The 19,594-nt window shown below is 38.0% G+C and overlaps 1 protein-coding gene across 1 annotated transcript in view; it reads left to right on the top strand.

The window, feature by feature from the left end:
- USH2A (usherin) overlaps nt 1-19,594 on the top strand; it is a 570,592-nt gene that overhangs the window by 372,668 nt on the left and 178,330 nt on the right. Inside the window, exons 38-39 of the mRNA XM_050950274.1 lie at nt 11,381-11,531; nt 11,682-11,824. Coding sequence (XP_050806231.1) covers nt 11,381-11,531; nt 11,682-11,824 — 294 coding nt within the window. The remainder of the gene's footprint in view (nt 1-11,380; nt 11,532-11,681; nt 11,825-19,594) is intronic.

Below are 19,594 nucleotides of genomic sequence, written 5' to 3'. Positions count from 1 at the left end.
GAATATGCTTCATGCAAAAGGTCTCTTGTAAGGTATCATTACAAAGCTTATAATCTACTGAGTGTGATCATCCTATTTGTATAAATGTACCACTCCTGTATCTGAAACTAGAAATATGAAATATAACTCTGAGGGCCTATTGTAATTATGCAAAGTGTGGGCCATTAATGGTGCTTTGGAATCTTGATGAATCCAATTAACCAGGACAATTATCTGCAGATGGCTCTGTTTTACTTGTAAGTCTTCCCGTATAGCTGTGTGCTGGCAAGTGGGTAATGAAGTCTTGCAGTGACATGTGATCATGTCACCTGAACTGGAACCTATCTTTAACCTGGTGTCTTTCCATTGAGATGGAGGGGGTGGGAGCCCAGAGAGGGACAAAGGATTCCTGCCTTGTGCAAAAGATATATAAAGGGGTGGAACAGAACAAAGCAGGAGAGGAGCCATCATGAAGAATCCTCTAGCTACCACCAATAGCTGTACCAGGGGAAAGAATTGTGCCCAGGCCTGGAAGGTGTCCAACCTGAGGAAAAAACTTACTGAAGCATCTCTGAGGGTGAGATTATCTGTATTCAGTTGGATTAGACATAGATTTGCGCGTTTTATTTTATTTTGCTTGGTAACTTACTTTGTTCTGTCTGTTACTACTTGGAACCACTTAAATCCACTTTCTGTATTTAATAAAATCACTTTTTACTTATCAATTAACTCAGAGTATATATTAATACCTGGGAAAGCAAACTGCCGTGCATATCTCTGTTAGTGTTGTAGAGGGCGAACAATTTATGAGTTTACCCTGCATAAGCTGTATACAGGGTAAAATGTATTTATTTGAATTTAGACCCCATTGGGAGTTGGGCATCTGAGTGTTAAAGACAAGAACACTCCTGTTAGCTGCTTTCAGGTAAACCTGCAGCTTTGGGGCAAGTAATTCAGACCCTGGGTCTATGTTGGAGCAGACGGGAGTGTCTGGCTCAGCAAGACAGGGTGCTGAGATCCCAACCTGGCAGGGAAAGCAGGAGCAGAGGTAGTCTTGGCACATCAGGTGGAAGCTCCCAAGGGGGCTTCTGTGGTCCAACCCATCACAAATAGTTACTTTATTTCGAAGGGGAGAGGGTGGTTGGCTTACAGGGAATTAAAATCAACAAAGCAGATGGGTTTGCATCAAGGAGAATCACACACAACTGTCACACCGAAGCCTGGCCAGTCATGAAACTGGTTTTCAAAGCCTTTCTGATGCAACAGCAGTGGTGACAGTGAGCTGAGTGGGCTCCATGCTTGCCATGGTATGGAGTCTGCACGGGTAACCCAGGAAAAAAGGCACAAAACGATTGTCTGCCGTTGCTTTCATGGAGGGAGGGGTGACTGACAACATATACTCAAAACCACCTGTGACAATGTTTTTGCCCCATTAGGCATTGGGAGCTTAACCCAGAATTCCAATGGGCAGGGGACATTGCGAGAACTGTGGGATAGCTACCCACAGTGCACCGCTCTGTAAGTCAATGCTAGCCACGGTAGTGAGGATGCACTCCACCAAATTAATGCGCTTAGTGTGAACCTACTCAATCAACTGTATAAAATTGGTTTATGAAAATCAGCTTCTATAAAATCGACCTAATTTCGTAGTGTAGACATACCCTTACTCATACTGCCAATCAAATGAATTATTTCTCAGTGTGAGTAAGTTTCAGAATCTGGTAATAAATTGGCTGTTTTCTAATATGTATTAATTTATGGATACTGTCACTATGATACCAGCTTGTAATGTGATGTGACAGCCATAGCATAGTAGTTGGCAGTTTTGCGAAGTGATAAGAATTCTTGTTTACTCTGTAAATTTGACTGTTTGGGTTTATCAGGCTGGATCTCACTTATTACATGAGAAAATAACTAATAATTACATAGACGTGTTTTGCTATTTTTCTAATTGTAATAATTTCCTCCTACAACTAAAGACCTGATTCTACTGTTTGCATGTAGAGCTTCTATTGTTAATTCAGCAAGCAGTCAATGACAGGCTTGGGTGATGTAGGCAAATCTGCTCTACAGTATGAATGATCGCTGATTCCATTAGATTAGCCCCCCCCCCACTTCCTGTGATATGCACACATTTTCTCCATTAGCACTCATGGGTATAAAGGCACAAGCAAATGTTTAGAAGGGGAAAAGCCGCAGAATGTGGTGGTTTGCTCTTTGTGGAGCTGACTATATCACTTTATATATGACTGTAAACAAAACTGCTAACAGTTGTGATATATTAAATAATAACTGAAAACTAATTCAGGGATCAAAGATGCTTTTTGGGAGAGATCACTTTACCTGATAGGAAAATCATTACCATTTTTCCCAGTCTCTCATATTTGTGCTATATGTCTTGGAAATATAGTTCCCTAAAGTTTCTGAATCTTGATGTTTAATTGAACACAAAGGTCTTTGAGCAGCTCAATGGGAGTGGGGGCCTGGTTTGCTGGTAGAACTGTGTAGACGGAAATTGAAATGTACATGTTTTTTCTCATTTATCAAAGAAGTGCAAGAATTTAAACTGACATTTTATATCAAATGAATTATGAACTGTGTACCTAAAGGTACAACAACCATATTAGACTTTTCTTTTAAAAAAAAAAAGAGAGAGAGAAAAAATAGGCTTTAAATAAAATATACAATCATTTTTGGTACTTTGTCTGAACCTACCATACGCTGTAGTTTTCTTTTGTAAACTAGAGCGTACTGGTTACTTCAAAGAGTCTATGCTTTATAGAGAATTGAAGGTAGTAAGTTAAGATAATGCACAAACTAGCATTTCCACTTAATATTGTTGCTTTGATGGCTTTGTTTTCAGTCCCATTCACCTCTGGTAAGCAGGAAATGAGATTCTTCTTAATACTAAAAAATAGAGTTTAACTGAAGAAAGTAGTAAGATAATTTCTTAGCTTCTATTTGCTAAAATGCAGTTGTAACTAAAAGGAGATTTACAGAAAGTAAAGATTTACAAGACACTACTAAACCATTCAGGGGTAAATTATCAAATTATGCATGCAGTTTTCAGGTGCGTGATTCGCATTTCAGTTAAATGGATAAAGCTTCCTATAACCAGGGAAAGGAAAGGAGGTAAAGACCCCCATGAAGTCCAATGGGAACCAAGTTATACCAATTTATAACCACAGAAGATGTTTTGATGCTGCGGTGCTGTGCCCTTAAACTGTAAGGTAGATATCTCCTCCCTCCCCTGGGTGAATATTCAAGCAAACTTTTTTTTGGTGGGGCGGGGGATTGTTTTTTCCCCCTGAATGTTTGAGGAAGGCATTTGTGTGCAAATGAATATGTTCACATTGTGCATGAAGTGCTCACTTGGCCACCGTGTGTACACTCAGTTACTTGATGTGAATGTGACAAGACAGAACTGATTGTAAAATTTACTAGACAGCTAATAGAATTGGTTTATATCTTTGTGCCTCCAGCTTATCTCCTATTTTATCTTTCTCCCTGCAGGGCCCTCAGTCTTCTCCCTGAGAGATTCAACACCCCAAATAATACTTTTTTAAAAAGAATTATCTGTTTGCAGAAAGTTTGCAAACAGAAAAAAGGGTCAAAGTCAATGGAAATGGTTTGTTTGTTTTTTTTTTGTTACAAATACGTTTTACTAGCTGTGCTGAAGCTAAAAGAATGTAAAGGAGTTAGACTAATTTTGAACTTGTTGTCCAGATCTTTCTCTATTTGCACAGTGCATGCTTATCAGTCACTTCTCACGTTAGTTATTGGATCCTTCATGAACGATAGCCAGCTAAACTGAGGTAACTGGCCTCTTATTCTATAGATGATAAAAAGGTGAGATTAACTGACAAACACCTCTCTTTTTGTTTAGTAACAGTGGGACAGATTCTGCTACGCTTACTCTCACAAAGTAGCACTTCACTCCCATGAGTAGTAGGGATATCATCTATATGGGACTATTAATGGAGTAGGATGCTAGTTGATATGAGCAACAGTATCAGAATCCAGTCCAAAACTGTGACTGGTTTTTAAGGGCCGGATTCTGCTACCCTACCATGTTGAGCAGTACCTTGTTCTGTAAGTAGCCTCATTGGAAATTATTACTCAATGTTGTTAAGGATGGTAGAATCTGATCCTTAGCAACATGTCTGGTCTGTGGCATGTTTTGGTTATTAATATAAACAATGGGCCATGTCGTTCCTTTTTAGTCAAAATGTAAGATATTTGTTTTCTCTATCTTTTTCATTTGTAAACCACAGCACACTGCAGCATTCAATTAAATGAAAACAGTAAATAGTTTGCTTTCAGGTGAAGTTGTAAGCAAATGCCCATGTAAATATGAAAGGAGAAGAGAGAGAACTTCCTGCTCTTGTAAATTATTAGTGTATTTATGAATGTGCAAAGGGAGCATCTTGGCAAAGAGAAATTCAACCATTATGGGGAAGAAGAATTCTGATGTGTAGTTTTCAGTTGAGTTACAGTATGTTCTTGTTTTATGCATTTCAAGAAGCTACCATAACTCTGTTTTTAAACAACCTATGAGGACAGCTATGCCGTATATGACTGTCTTTGTGAAATTGACTTTGCATGAGCCATGTTATGACCTTAATAATCTATGCACAACAATTAACCAGAAAAAACTATCACTAATGCAAGAATTCAGGTTTAAATATGATAAACAGGACCCGGTGAGCTTTAAATATTTTCCGTTCATAAATCTATACTTTTATTATATATAAAAGAATTTAATAAGGACCAAATCCTACTGTGTTGCATGGATAAATTACTAAGAACATAACGGCCATATTGGATCGGACCAAAGGTCCATCTAGCTCAGTATCCTGCCTTCCAACAGGGGCCAATTCCAGGTGCCCCAGGGGAAATGAACAGAACAGTTAATCAACAAGTGAGCCGTTCCCTATTGCCCATTCCCAGCTTCTGGCAAACAGGGGCTAGGGACGCCATCCCTACTAGGAGTAGAAAATGTAGGAAAACTTTCTTTCCCATTCAGCAGGTGGGGAAAGAATGATAAGAGTGTAAATTGCATGTCATGGCGTCAGGCACATCATGGCTGGATGGGGTGTGATCTAGTGACCATGAGTCCTGCAGTCACCTTCAGTATACCCCAGCTTTTCAAAGAAGCAGTAAGTGTGCAGCATGCTTACCTGACCTGTGCTCTTGTCAAAACTGTTTTCCTTGGCCACGCCTTCAAGCATGGATCCTACCCATAAGGGCAGTATTTTACTCCAGCTGTTAGGTGCAATATTACTGTAAAGCTTTTACAGAAGCCTCAAAGCAATACTACCATAGGCTAGATTTGAACCAACAACCTAGAGTTAAAGGCTCTGTAGGCTGCTTTCAATTCCCTGATATATTCACTGCCCCAACAGAAAATGTTCAGACTGTAGATCTCTTGATCTTCAAAGAAATCCAAATAAGATATTGTACTCCAAAAAAGTATAACAAATGAGAATTTCAGCCCTGAGGTTCCCTTCTTAAGACTGTTCATAAAAAACCTGCAGATAACACACACACAGTAGATGGGCAGAATCCTGTCCCTTCTTCTGCCACGAGCACTCTCCGAGGTAGTGAAAAGGTGTGGTTATGTTGTTTGCAAGACTTTGGCCATGTCTACACTATCACGGTAAGTCGACTTAAGTTACGCAACTCCAGTTACATGAATAATGTAGCTGGAGTCGACAGAGTTTAGGTCAACTTATGGTGCTAGGTTGACAGAAGATACTGTTCCATTGACTTGCCGTACTCTTCTTGTTCCTGGTGGAGAACCAGGGTCAACTGGAGAGTGCTCTGCCATCGATTTGGTGGGTCTTCGCTATGCCCACTAAATCAGCCCCCCCCGGTGCATTGACAGCCAGAGCATCGATCTGACGGTAGTGTAGACATAGCTTTTATGTGGGGAATGGAAAGGATTCTGTCATCCCATAGAGCTACTTGGCACAGGGTGTTGAAGTTGTGCATGGAGCAAAGTAATTGGAAGTATTGATTAAGTATACTTTTCCAGGCTTACTGTGGAAGGAGGGGTTTTATGAACTAGGTCACCTCTCAAGGTCCGTCCAGCCCTATATTTTTATAATTACTGGTAGAGCACTTTTATTCACCTGTAGTTTTAGAATGACTTGTGACATCCAAATGAATATTGTATGTGGGGGGAGTTTTTTAAGTAGCTTTACTAAGTGATAGTACTGGCTGGGTATCCTTTTGAACATCAGGACAAATAACTGGTTTTACTGGGCAGTTATACATTCCATCCATTGTGTCTCTGACAGGTATTTATGATCATTAATCAGTCAACTAATAGCCTTTTGGCATTCTTTTATATCTTCTGTAGTTTAACAGAAATTCAGGTTAGGTAGTGTGAATAAACTTCTATATAACTTGACTAAAGTCGTGTGCCTGTGCTCTCTTCTTAAATCAACATAAGGCACAGGACACAAATCTTATATGTGCTCCTATAACCTTGACTTCAGTATAGGGTAATTAATGCTTTAGGAAAGAGGCAATCTATTATGCTTCCATTCACTTCAGAAGCTGATGCCCTGAATACAGTTAAGATTGTATGAAAAAAATCAGCTCTAATTTTGTTCTTTCTTAAACCGATGACTCCACTGAAGTCAGGCCCCACAAGAGGGCTGTCTTAAAACTCTCCTTCAATTCTTCACTGTGGCCGCTAAAGTCCCATTGCCAGTGCTTTTTTGCCGTTGCCTATTAAAGTTGTACTACACAACTTCGGATACTGGAATAGCTATTGCTGAATGCAGACGAATGCATTATGATCTTAAATTAACAGCTATAATTACACATAAAATTGGGATAAAGACAGATGTAAGGATTAAAATAAAATTTCAAAAAAAATAATTTTCTGAGTAGGTCAGTGTCCCAGTGGCAGAACTGCTACTAATTGCTACCTCCACAAAATGCCAACAAAAGAACAGGCAGATGACTAAATCAGAAGGAAAGGTACATCTCAGTGAAGACTTCCAAACCTGAGCAAGAAAAGAGAAATTATTATCAACTGTGAATGGGCCAGCAAGCCCATCTTTTTCAAACAATATGTTGGCATAGCAGAGATCAACTCTGAGATCTACAAAGTGTAGGATGGATGATGTGCAATAGTGACATTGAAGATAGGATAAGATGCTTGGGTACATAACTGAAAAGAAAAACCCAAGAATATTGGCTGTGTGTATTATATGTTGAATAAGTGAGATGTTCTGACTGAAGGAGTTAAAAGAGAAACCAGAATGACTCTAGTACACCTGTGAAGATGAGACACAGAAAAAGCAATCTTCTGTGTTGGCAATAGATAAAGGTTTATAACTACCGTGCCCTTTTGGTGATGACATATGGCCCAGCAACATGGTCGCTCACTGAGTAAATGAAACAAAAACATGTGCCTATACCGAGAATTATGGAGAAAGCAATGATAGGAATTATGTGGACAGGACAAACACCAAGGTAACAGGCATGCTTGAGGAAGAAGAAGAGAAACAAATGTCAAGGTGCAGAACATATTGCCAGAAAAAGTGACTTAAATAACATGGTCTTAGAATGGATACCTAAGAGAAAATGAATCAGAGGTGGCTAAACAACAATGCAGTGAAATAAAGAAATGAAGTGTGTGAATTAGACCTGGAAAAAGGCAAGAGTGAACATGACTTAAGAAGACATTCATCCAAAGACAGACTGGCAGATATTACGTTATCATTGCAATAGCTCCTCAATCTTATGGCACAAACTGTGGAGAGCCAATTCCTTCCCCAGTAGTTAAATGTCTGCTGTTATAGTTTGCATGCACACATGTGTAAGGAAAACATTTAGATAAGAAGCAAATGCAGCATCTGTGCTATTTTTAAATATTTTCCATGTGCAGATGTGGCATACTATTGGAATTACATTTGCATAGTTATAAACTCTTGTGTTTGCCTTCTGCAGATAGCGTGGCTATACCAGAGTGAGGACCAGTTCTGATCTCAGTTACAACCACTGTAAATCTAGAGTAACTTTACTGTAATTACTCTGAATTTACACCCATTTAATAGAGATTAGAATTTAGCTCTTCAGCCTGTTCTTACTCTCATTAAGTTATGTGGCATTGTACTGAAGTGTAGAATAATGCAGACTCATTTAATGGATATAATACTTTATCATTCAAATAATAATGATCATTTTTGGTGACTGCGCATTAAAAGTTTCTTGTGTTTTTGAGAGAGATTGTCCTATGGACAATGGAAATACTCTTGTGATTGGTAGATATCTCTCAAAGTAGTAGTGTCTTTCAAAATAGAGGAAACATTTATGGTGCGGCCACTGTATAAAGGTTTTTCATCCTTAGTCATCTTTGAAAATCTTAGATCTATCATTAGCTCCTTTTTTGTTGAGGAAACTGAGGTACAGATTTTAAGTGACTTTTCAAAGGCAATTCAGCAAGTCAGTGACAGAGCTGGGAACAGAATACCTCTCTTGGCTCATCTTCCTGTCTCTTATTGCCTAGTCCACATTTTCTCCCAAAACTGGTGGTATTGCCAGTTTAAACCATTTATTATGCATAATTCTTTCTCCATTTGCTCTCACAACAAAATAGTTAAGGTAGACAGGTAATTAAAGATTTTTTCCCATCCTTTATACTCTCTTTTTGTAGATGAAGCATGATTTTTTTTTACCAGGTCTAGTTAGGATTTACTGGACAAGATGTTGATTCAGTAGATTGCAAATGGAGTGGTTGCCCCCTGAGAGTGATATTTAAGCTTGAGGGGAGCTTTTTGAGCAACATTGCATCTTAAAGACAATATATCAAGCTGATAGATACATGGCTCTTCTGTTGAGAAATCTGCAGCTGAATTATTTCTGGTTACCAGTTATTGCTTGGGTACTTTGGGGAATAAGAGTAGGATAAAAGGGGTTAAAGTGAGGGAAATATTACATTAAAGATCTCAGTTACGGGGAGTAGCTGAAATAACCAGAATATGTTATATATGCAATTTAGAATGATCAGGTTGTTTGGGAAACCCTTCGAAGATTTAATGATCAAAATGTGACCAATTTTATAGAGCACCTTTCTAGTTATTACTCGACAGAGACCAAAAGTACTTTGTTCCTGTAGTCTTCTTTTTCACAGTGCATATTAATGAAATTCTCGGCAAGATCTAGGAAATCCGTTATACAAAGACATATATTTTGTACATTCTAACATTTGAAAACTCAAAGGACCAAATTAAGTCAATGGACCTACACAGGGGATGAGTTTGGCCCACAGTCCAATACAATGTCATATGTCATACAATGTCCGGTACAATGTCATATATTTGGACCTCTAACTTTGATTATCTAGGCAACTAAACTCATATCTGTATTGTAAATAGTTGACTATTGAACAGTTACATATTTGTCTCTTGAACATTCCTGTACCACCATAATAATTAATAAAAATACATAGAGTTTATTTGATGCTTTTCATTTGTGAATCTCAGAGGGCTTTACAAAAGAGGTAAGTGTCATTATCTCCATTTTACAGATGAGCTATCTAAGGGATGTAGAGTGGAAGAACTCCTAAAGTCACACAGAGCAGATTACTGGCTGAGCTGGGAATAAACACAGTTCAGTGACCCAGGCAGTGGACCACATTGTCTCCTTAGCAGGCAATATGTTATTTTCATAATACTTTTCTCAAATATAGTGGTGTGAACCCCAGCTTCTTGACCAAATTACCAGTGAGTTAATTAGATTCCCTTACCTGAATTCCCCAGTCATTTTCAGTGAGTGGTGGTATACTTCTGGTCTTGATCTATGTAAAGTTTGTGTGTGTACTTAAACAGTTGGTACATTTAAACTTCAGATGCAATTTAATTTTGAATGAGGTGGTGCCCTACCTCATAGAGAGATTGTGTGGCTTAATTAGTGAATGTTTGTAAAAGCATTTTGAGATCCTCTGATGAAAGGCGCTATAGTAATGCAAAGTATATTTATTTTAATTGCTATTTATTTTTGTTCTTGTTTTGTACTTGCAGAGTTTACTTACAATTGACCTTACCAGGCACTTTACAAATGGATGCTAAAATAATGAATGATTATGTATGTGTATTGTATTTTGCACACAGAGATTTTAAAACATATATTGCATGCCAAATTCTGATTTTAGTTTATCAGTGTTAATCTAGAACAATTTCATTGACATCAGTGGAGTCTCTTGATTTACATGAATGTATGGTAACTGAGAGAAGAACTTACTCTTTAAACTCTAGCAGAAAGGATTCAGGCACCATGTGGTCACAATGTCTGTTTCTTGCCATTTGGGAGACAGCTATTCTTCACATGGTACATGAAGATTGTAAAACCAAATTACAACGTGCTGCTTACCCAAGTTCCCAGTTTAGTAGTTCTGCCAATCAGTTGCAGTTCCTTAATATAGGTGCCAGTCAACACGCTGAACCATAGATTGGTTTACAACAATCTTTCAGTCAGCCTGGTACCAGAAAAAGAACAGCGATGAAAAATTTCTATTTGGATGACCACAGAAAGATGCAAATGGTAACTACTGAACCATCAAAGACACAAGCATTTTACAAAAGTTCAAATGAAAAAAAAATCAGAGTCCAACCTTTCTATTTAACATTCTGAAAATATGCTGTTTTGGCATCCAATACACAAATGTCAAATGTGTTATACAAGAAAGGTTGATCAAGCAGGTTAGTCCTTCATGGTGAGAAAAACATAAGGCCACAATCTCAGCTGGAGTAAATCACTTCAATGGATTACACCGATTGATATTGGCTGAAGAGCTGCCTCAGAACCTCGAATCTGTGAGCTGGATCTGTGATTCCTGGGCCCACTCAATAAAGTTAGAATTAATCAAATGGAAAAAATACTGGTCCAAATCCCCAGACTTCAGTGGATCTACATTCATTAATACCAGCTGAGTATTTGATTTGCTAAATGTTGTATCAAGTTTTTAATGAGAGAAGGGGAGGGGTATTTGAATAAAGTGCCTGACTTTGCTGCCCTGCTACTCAGATTGAGTAATACTTCCTCAATGAGATGTTCTTTTGACTTCAGTGTGAGCAAAGTTGGCAGTGGGGTGTGTGTAGGGGGGGATTGATATACTAACAGGTAGGATAGAATGTTACAACTGAATTCCTTTTGGTGTTTTGGGGGTTGCTGTCAACCCAGTGATATTAGTGTAATTGTATTGGAAAGAAGAACATAAAGAAGTACAGTACTTCAGTAACGAAAATGTTAAATTAAATGGACCATGTTAACATCGCTGTTGATCCCGAGGAACAGTTTTTTCAGTATATGGAGCATTTTGATTCCATCCAGCATATGTTCTCCACGGTTTTCTCTGCTCTAATTCATCCATGTTTTTCGACAGCTCCAGATGGCATGCTGCCTCCAAGGCTTTCATCTGCCACACCGACCAGTCTTCAGGTTGTCTGGTCTACACCAGTTCGCAATAACGCTCCAGGCTTACCCAGTTATCGACTCCAGATGAGGCCTAGGAATTCCACTGATGATATTCTAGAGTATGCAAACAATAAAAATCTACTGTAAATTGTCAGTGAAGAGAAGTAAAATTATTTTAGAGGTAGCTCACCCCTAGGGTGGCTTTGTCTTCTCTACCCCACCCCCTTGTATTTTGGAGCTTTTGTAACTCATTCTTCATTTCTTTCCAGGTTATTTTCCAGTCCCTCTGCTTCCTTAAGCTACATAGTCAAAGATCTTCAGCCATATACAGTGTACGAGATGAGAATGATAGTCTCCAATGGTTATGGTAATACATATAGTGACTGGACTCCAATGATTACAGCAGAGGACAGTAAGTAGCTTGCAAAAATACACAGTTCAGTCCCACTTATTTTAAACATCTGTTACCAGATAATACAAATGCATATTCTTCTGCTGGCTAAACTAGCATTGCATATGATTTATTTTTCTTTTATCTCATTTTATTAGCTTAATAGTAATAACATATTTTCTCCCTGAGAGCTAAGCTACAGTAATAAAAACACCTAAAAAATCTTGTATGAGTTGTGGGAACTGTTTATTAAAGGGATGTAAAGGAATATTTTTCAGAGAAATACTTCATTTCATTATATAATATCTCTCTCCATTCACATGTGGCCATATGCAGATAGAGAAAAATATTTGTTAGTTGTATAGTTTGTTAGAGTGAGGGTGGGTTTGTTTGGTTGGTTGGTTTTTTTTGCATTCTGTGAGCTAGATTCTGATTTTATTTACATCAGTAAATGTATTGAAGTCAGTAGTAAATGAAGATATAGCCTTATCATCTTGTTCAGCATGTAAAGAAGGATGTCATTTATTTTGTGGTCATTGGGGTGATGCCACATAAGTAGTGCAGCAGCTTTCTGTGAGACTTTTGGATACTGTTTCAAACAAACAAGTGATCAGTAAGAAGAAGGCACAGTTTATTATTGCTAGCCCCTTGACTCATCCACTAAGTCTGGCATTAATTGTTCCATATTTTGCAAACTCATTCTACTTGCATTTGTTTGACATTAAAGCTAAGTGTATGAATTTAGCCATTTTAACTGACATGCGTTGCACAGGTACTAGGTGCAATATAAAAACAACACATGAGAAGGTGTGCAGTTACCAAACATACAAATGCACATATACCTCAGATACAGCGTAGTTGAAGTCCAATGGCTGTGTAATGAAGGTATCTAGTATAGCCATAACCACACTTTTTGAAGTGTGCTGTTGCTTTTGAAAAATGTTTTCTTGCATTTTTCAAATCATTAGCTAATGACCCCAGTATACCAGATATAAGAACAATCAAAATCTTTGCCTAAGAGATGCCTCTTGTCATATAACTCATTTAATAAATAAGAGAAATTCTGAGAGAAAAATATTTTTTGTAATTGAAAAAATAAAATCCCAGCTTCTTGGTCCTGCTTTTTCTTTTACTCCAGATTTACACTGCATGTGAAAACAGAATCAGGCACCTTGGATCTAAAGTAACAGAATTAATTGGGGTATAAACTAGCCACCATTTGTGGCTCCTCATTGTTTCCACCCCTTTCTCTAAGATCAAAGTAGACTGTATTCAGAAAAAACAGTAAGGAGTTCTTGTGGCAGCTTATAGAGATTAATAAATTTATTTGGGCATAAGCTTTCGTGTCAACCTTCTTGTCAACTTTTTGAAATTGGCCACTCTCATTACCACTACAAAAGTGATTTTTCCTCCCTTGATATCCAGCTGTTAATTGAATTGTCTCGTTAGACTGACCTCCCACTTGATATGGCAACTACCATCTTTTCATGTGCTGTATATTTATACCTGCTACTGTATTTTCCACTCCAATCATCTGATGAAGTGGGTTCTAGCCCACAAAAGCTTATGCCCAAATGAATTTGTTAGTCTCTAAGGTGCCACAAGGACTCCTCATTGTTTTTGCTGATACAGACTAACATGGCTACCACTCTGAAACCTGTATTCAGAAAATATCTCAAACAGAAATATGTCTTAATAATCATCAGTTGTAGATGTGTTTTTTTACAGCTGGGCAAATAATTCACAAGAGGTAACTTATTAGACAAATGTAGGCCCCAATCTTGGAAACACACAAGTGTTTAAATCTAAGCACTTGAGTTGCCCCACTGATTTAAATGGGACTACTCACTAAGTTCAGTATATGAGCCAATCTTTGCGGAACCAGAGACTTAGCCTCTTTTCTACCTATGAAGATTTTTGATCAGATCATAATTTCCTTTTATGCACTTGTTCTGTAAAATTACTTAATTCCTTTATTGTTGTTTTTTTTTAAACTGTGGAATGACTGAACAGTTATCTGTGAATATTTGTTGTTCAGACTATAATAGTTAGCTGACAATGGTCAGGTAAATCGCACGATATTGTTTTTTTTCCTGTATGGGATGGGTGCACATTGAGCTCAGTCATTGATGTATGAGTTTAAGATAGAGTTTCTGCAAATATGTGTGTGTGCAACTTCTAAATATGTTTTTTGGGTGAAATTCACTCCTGTTCACAGAGCTTTTTCAAGACCTATGCTCCACTTTATTCCCATTTAAGACCATAAATGGGATTTTACTGGTGCATAGGACTTGTGCCTTCTGTAGAGGAATGAATTTCACCTTCTGCAAACATTGTTATGAACAATTTGATTGCATTAATGTCCATAGGTAGTTGACACAAAAGGGGTGTGATGTGGCTGAGTTGAATTCATTTAACCATTTGAAGAAAAATTAATGGAAAGCTTTCCATTGATATTTGCCCAGCTCTAATGTTTTGAAAATTGCTATTAATTTGCTTCTTAAACTGTTGCTGCCACATCTGGTTTTTCATCTTGAAAAACATTATTTCTGTAGTACAGTTATAAACTCTATCCTCTCAGTGACCGTGCATTTCATGCCCATGCCCTGCTCCATTTGCATCGATAAAGAATATATGCTGATATATCTGTAGTATCCAACAATTTCTGTGTTTGTAATTTACCAACACAGCTTAAACCTCTATAATGGTGAAAGAATGCTGTATTTTTGGTGCATTGTGGAAGGCTGCCATCTCTGAAAGGATGTTCAATTCAATTGACAAAGACTGAATGATTGGCAATGGGCATAAGTAGTATTTCTGTCAAGGCTTCAATGTGTTGCTTGTAAAGCCACCTATACTGACAGCTTATTGCCAGAGCTACACTTAATACCTGGTCTTTCTAACCAATATCCTCTGACTTTTTAAAGTGCAATTTTGACAGTTGAAATTTCCTGTATCTCTTAACCTAGTAAAATAAAGACATGATCCCATGTCCATATTTGAGTATTACCCCACAAATATGTGCCTCTGTAGCACAAAATATCCATAGAAAGATCACATATATAGGTATATTGGCCTGATCAACTACTATAAATAGCTGTAACTCTGTTTGTCAATACAATTACACTAATTTACACCAGCTGAGGATTTGACCACATATATTTTCCTTATAATAGCTGTTTCATCCAACTAGCAAGAAATCAGAAAAGATGAGAGGAAATTCAGTAAACATCACCATAAAAAAATCTGTTGTCTGGGAAAAAAATATTATCATATAAAGGTAGATGCTGAAGAGAATGTTAATAGATATTTCAAATATTTTTTCATTTACATCAGTCTGACACCAGTAACTGATTCCATGCATTTTTAAAAGTCTAACTCGCCAGTGCCAAATAACAATAATGTACATTTTCTATGAATATTTTAAAACCTGTTAAACATGTGTTAATAAAAGATGTTTGTTCCAGTGATCTTGGTGAGCATAATGTCAGACTGTTTGCTGCCAGACAAATACAAACAATTCAGGAAGTTTCTTGGCTAAATTCTACTTTCAGTTATTTGGGTGTAAATCTGGATTAACTCTATTGAAAACAATTGAATTACTCTGGGTTTATGCTGAGTAACTGAGATCAGAATTTCATGCACTGCATCTAAGAATAAAATGGAATCTCTCCTCAAGTTTATGGAATTAAGATATTAATCTTATTTAATGCTTTTCTTTCATAGTGAACATTCTGGATGGGCTGAGAGGGGGAGCTGCCAAGGAGTTAGTTACAGCATTTGAAGCCAGTTTTATGCCAGCCCCAACCCCATCATACTTTTAGTGTAGCCTTAAGGCTGCTCTAAAATACACCAGCTGATAACAGCCCCTAAGGGTTGAAATTTAACAGAGGTGTAGTCCTGAAGTCAGAGAGATGCTTTTTGCTGTCTCTGAGAAACATCCAGCCAGATTTGACCCAGTTATAAACAGTGGGAAATTACTACTTTCATGTGTGCTTTAGAAAACACTTCTTGATCTTAGTGCATCTGGAACATGCAGAAAATTATGTGCGCTCCCATGGTCTGCATGTGCCGACACATCTGTCATCACAAATTTCAACTTTGCAGTCAGAAACAAACAATATCAATTCCAGGCAACGTCCTTCAGCCTGTCATTCTCTCCATGGGTGTTTACCATTGTAACAGCCATTTTTGTAACCATGTTAAGGAAAAGGGCCATCCAAATACCTGTTGACAAAGAAGCAATCATAAGCACAACTCATCACTTCACATTTGCCAGACTGAAACGTCCTAGGTTCTTACAGTAGTTTATCTGTAGGATTTCTCCCTAACTCCCTCAGGTGCTGTCACATCAGGGAGAATTCTTCAAAACCATCTTGGGCCTTAGTGATATTTTCTGAGGAAAAAAACAAACAAAATTCATGTTCTCATCAATCATTTCTCCTGCACTCAACAGATTTCAGTACACTAGTGCCTCTGGCTTGCAGACCTGTTGGGATCATATGGAAATGATCCCAAGGCTCTACCTCTGGCCCTTTCACAATTTTTTGATTGATCACTGGAGATAAACTCAGGAAATGGACTACCTATTGCACCAATTCCCAGAAGCGCAGTACTACCTGTGTTGGTGGAGTGTCGCTCACCCATCAACTATTCAAAGACAAATAACTGGCAGATCTGCCAGGAACCCAAATGACTACAAATGCCAACCTGTCAGGGAGGGGAGCTCAGATAGGTATAAATATGGTTCAGGACAAGTAGTCTCCCCAGGAGTTGCAGCTGAGCATCAACTGCTTAAAGCTGTGAGCAGTGGGGAATGAAGCAATCAGCCTCTTTCCATGTATTCTTCCATAGTTTATAACCATCTACATGGAGAGTGGCTCCAGAACCATGAGGATTTATCTTAACCATCAAGGTGAAATGAAAAACAAAAAGCCTAAACAGCAAGATCCTGTTGCACTTGGAACATCTGGCTCTGTCCTTCCAAACCATGTACATCTACCTTGAGACCAGCAGTTACACTGGCAAGCTCAACTGTTGCAGGTTCAGTTTCCATTTTTTGGCATCTAGCCCACTAGTGTTTGAGACTGGTTGGAGGTGGTTCCTTCCACAGGAGGATTTGTCCAACACGAAGTGAACAAAATATGTTCTTCAGGTTGGTATACGTGCCTGGTGAGTGGATGCCTTGTTTTTCCTCTGGTCAGATGCCTAGGGTTATGTATTTCCTACCTTTCCTCAAACATCCAGAACGACTAGAAAGATTAACAACCAAGCTGCAGGAAAACTTCCAAGTTCCATTTTGGCCAAGTGACCATAGCTTCCAAGGCGTATGTCAGCTGTGGATTTTACCATTATCTCAGAACCTCATTCACTGAAGAGTCTCCCAAAGGCAGTTCACATCTGAAACTCTCTGCATGGAACCCTAAGTGACCACATATTGATGGTTTCTCACAGGATTCATTCAATTTCCTCTTCAAATACAGGAAACACTGCCAACTGGATTTGGCATAGCAGCTTAATGACCTGATGTTCATGGTCATAGGGAAAAATACAACCCCCCTCTAATGGTAACAAAAGACATTTTAACATTTTGTCTGCTCAGCTTTTCATAAAGATCCAAGATCTAGTTTTCTCACAGTATTGCTGTGCTGCTTCATGCACGCCTTTCCCTCTTTCTGAAGGCAATATCTCTTCAAAGGTCTTTGATCCCATGCACAGTGGAACAATCTAGTGTTGAGTTGACATTCATGCTCTCCTTGAGTCCACGGGGTAAACTTCTTTATGCTGTCTTTAAAGTACACCTTATTTTTGGGGCATCACTTCAGCAAAAAGGGTTTTGTCAGACAACCTAACCTTCCTTTTTTATCTGGCTCAAATGATTCAAAGGCCCCTGATTTCATACCTACATCCTATGCTCATTCACAAGAGGTAAAGGCAAAACTTACATGTTGTACAGTAGTTGTTCAGCATGGGACCACTCCAGTGCCTTTGCTTGTGCCGTGATTTTATGGGGCTAAGTATGGATGATAGATTTACTAATAGCCAGTTTGTTCTTAATAGGAAAATCATTTTATTTCTATTTATTTTATTAATTTATATAGTGCCTAACAATATAGTGCTGTTACCTCATACGTTTATTTGAAATATCTGTGTTCAGATGATCCTTGGCTGAGATTAACAACAAAACCTATTTGTTTTCCTTTGAGTAATCTATTACAGTATTGTTGTGGAAAAAGTCGTAATGTAAAGATATCTCTTTTCTATCAGCACAGGCAAAAGTATTACTATTCCATAACTGTGTCTCTTCCTCCATATAAAGCAGCATGCAACTTCATATTACATTATAGTTAAGGGGTGAGGTAATGTCATGAGTGAGGAAGGCTGAGGTTAAGTGACAACAGAATCATGCTCCCCTTGTGGGCAGAACTTGGATTGCCACGGGATGGAGCCAATAGTTTCTGCAGTTTATAATTGACACCACATTTTGTCGATGTTTATAATTTCATCACCAAGAGGTCTCGGGGGGGGGGAATAGATGGCTTACGATGAACAGGGGTCTATTCTTCTTAGGTAGAGACCTTCCAGTCAAAGCATGCAACTCTCATTAGCTTTAATGAGCAGTAACCTAGGTACATATCCCGGAACATTAATGAATGTTCCGGGGTATGTGTAGGTGAATAGGCCCCCTAAAATCTGTACAGGTAAGTATATAAACACGTGTTTCTAGGCTGGTGATTAAAAAAGATTAATGACAATTCTGTGCCTTCGTTTTAAGTAGAGACTGAACTTTTGAAGTAGATGAGCAAAATAGCCTTCCATAAAAGATAATTTCATTTACCAAAATGAAACTGCCATCCAATTTTAATGTTGTAATGAAATGGCTTGAAATATGAATCGGAGATCTTAAGGAAAAAGATGCTCCCTGTTCTCATTTTCAATAGTTAGTTCTATAAACAATTACATCTAAGTAAAGAGCTTTATGATTTTATTTTTATCACTGGCAGGCTGAGCTGTGTAGCTGTCATACTTTGCAGTCTTCCCTCCAGTGACAACCACATTGACAACATGTTATACTCCACATTGATTTTACAGTTAAGGAGCTGATTGTGATATATAGGGATTTTAAGAATTCAGCTGAGAGGCTGACTTTTGCCTTTTATCATTCCATTAAAATTTTATAACCATCTTTTTCATGTCATTTCATCCATGAATTCTTACTTTAGAAAGTGATAGCTACTGCTGTGAGCATAACTTTCCTCATGTTCAGAGCTTTTTATTGTATTAGCAAACTACCCCAATTATAGTTAATGCTCATGTTTTACATAATTGTGGTGACCCTTTCAACCAAGCAGTATCATGCTAGTTGATTTGTATATAGAATTAGATGATTTTGCTTGTCATTTAAAAAGAAGCTACATTGCATGAGTGTTAGGGACCAGGATTTAACGCTTCCTTATCCAGTGGGGCCAATTAAGCATCTCTCAAATGTCTTGTCTGAATTGAGAGAGTTTTAAGTCTCTCTTTTTAAAAGGCCAGCAGGGAATGTACAGGTAGATGCGTTAGCTACCAAAAAAAAAAAAAAAAAAGTATTTGTTTGGAGGGGAAAAAAAGGCAAAATTGAAGATAAGCATCTCTTCCCATACATTATAGCAGATTGTCTTTAAGGAATAGTCTAAACTCTGTGGGGGTTTGGAGCACGAGTTCATCTAATTATCACAAATGTTTCACCTATTATGCCAGCAACGTATTCAATAGAAATAAAAGGCTTATCCTTTCCGTCACAACAGAGAA

Source organism: Gopherus flavomarginatus, chromosome 4, assembly GCF_025201925.1.
Source record: "Gopherus flavomarginatus isolate rGopFla2 chromosome 4, rGopFla2.mat.asm, whole genome shotgun sequence".
Taxonomy (NCBI): domain Eukaryota; kingdom Metazoa; phylum Chordata; order Testudines; family Testudinidae; genus Gopherus; species Gopherus flavomarginatus.
The sequence above is the reverse complement of the archived record's forward strand: the minus strand, read 5'-3'. Positions and strand labels throughout refer to the sequence as shown.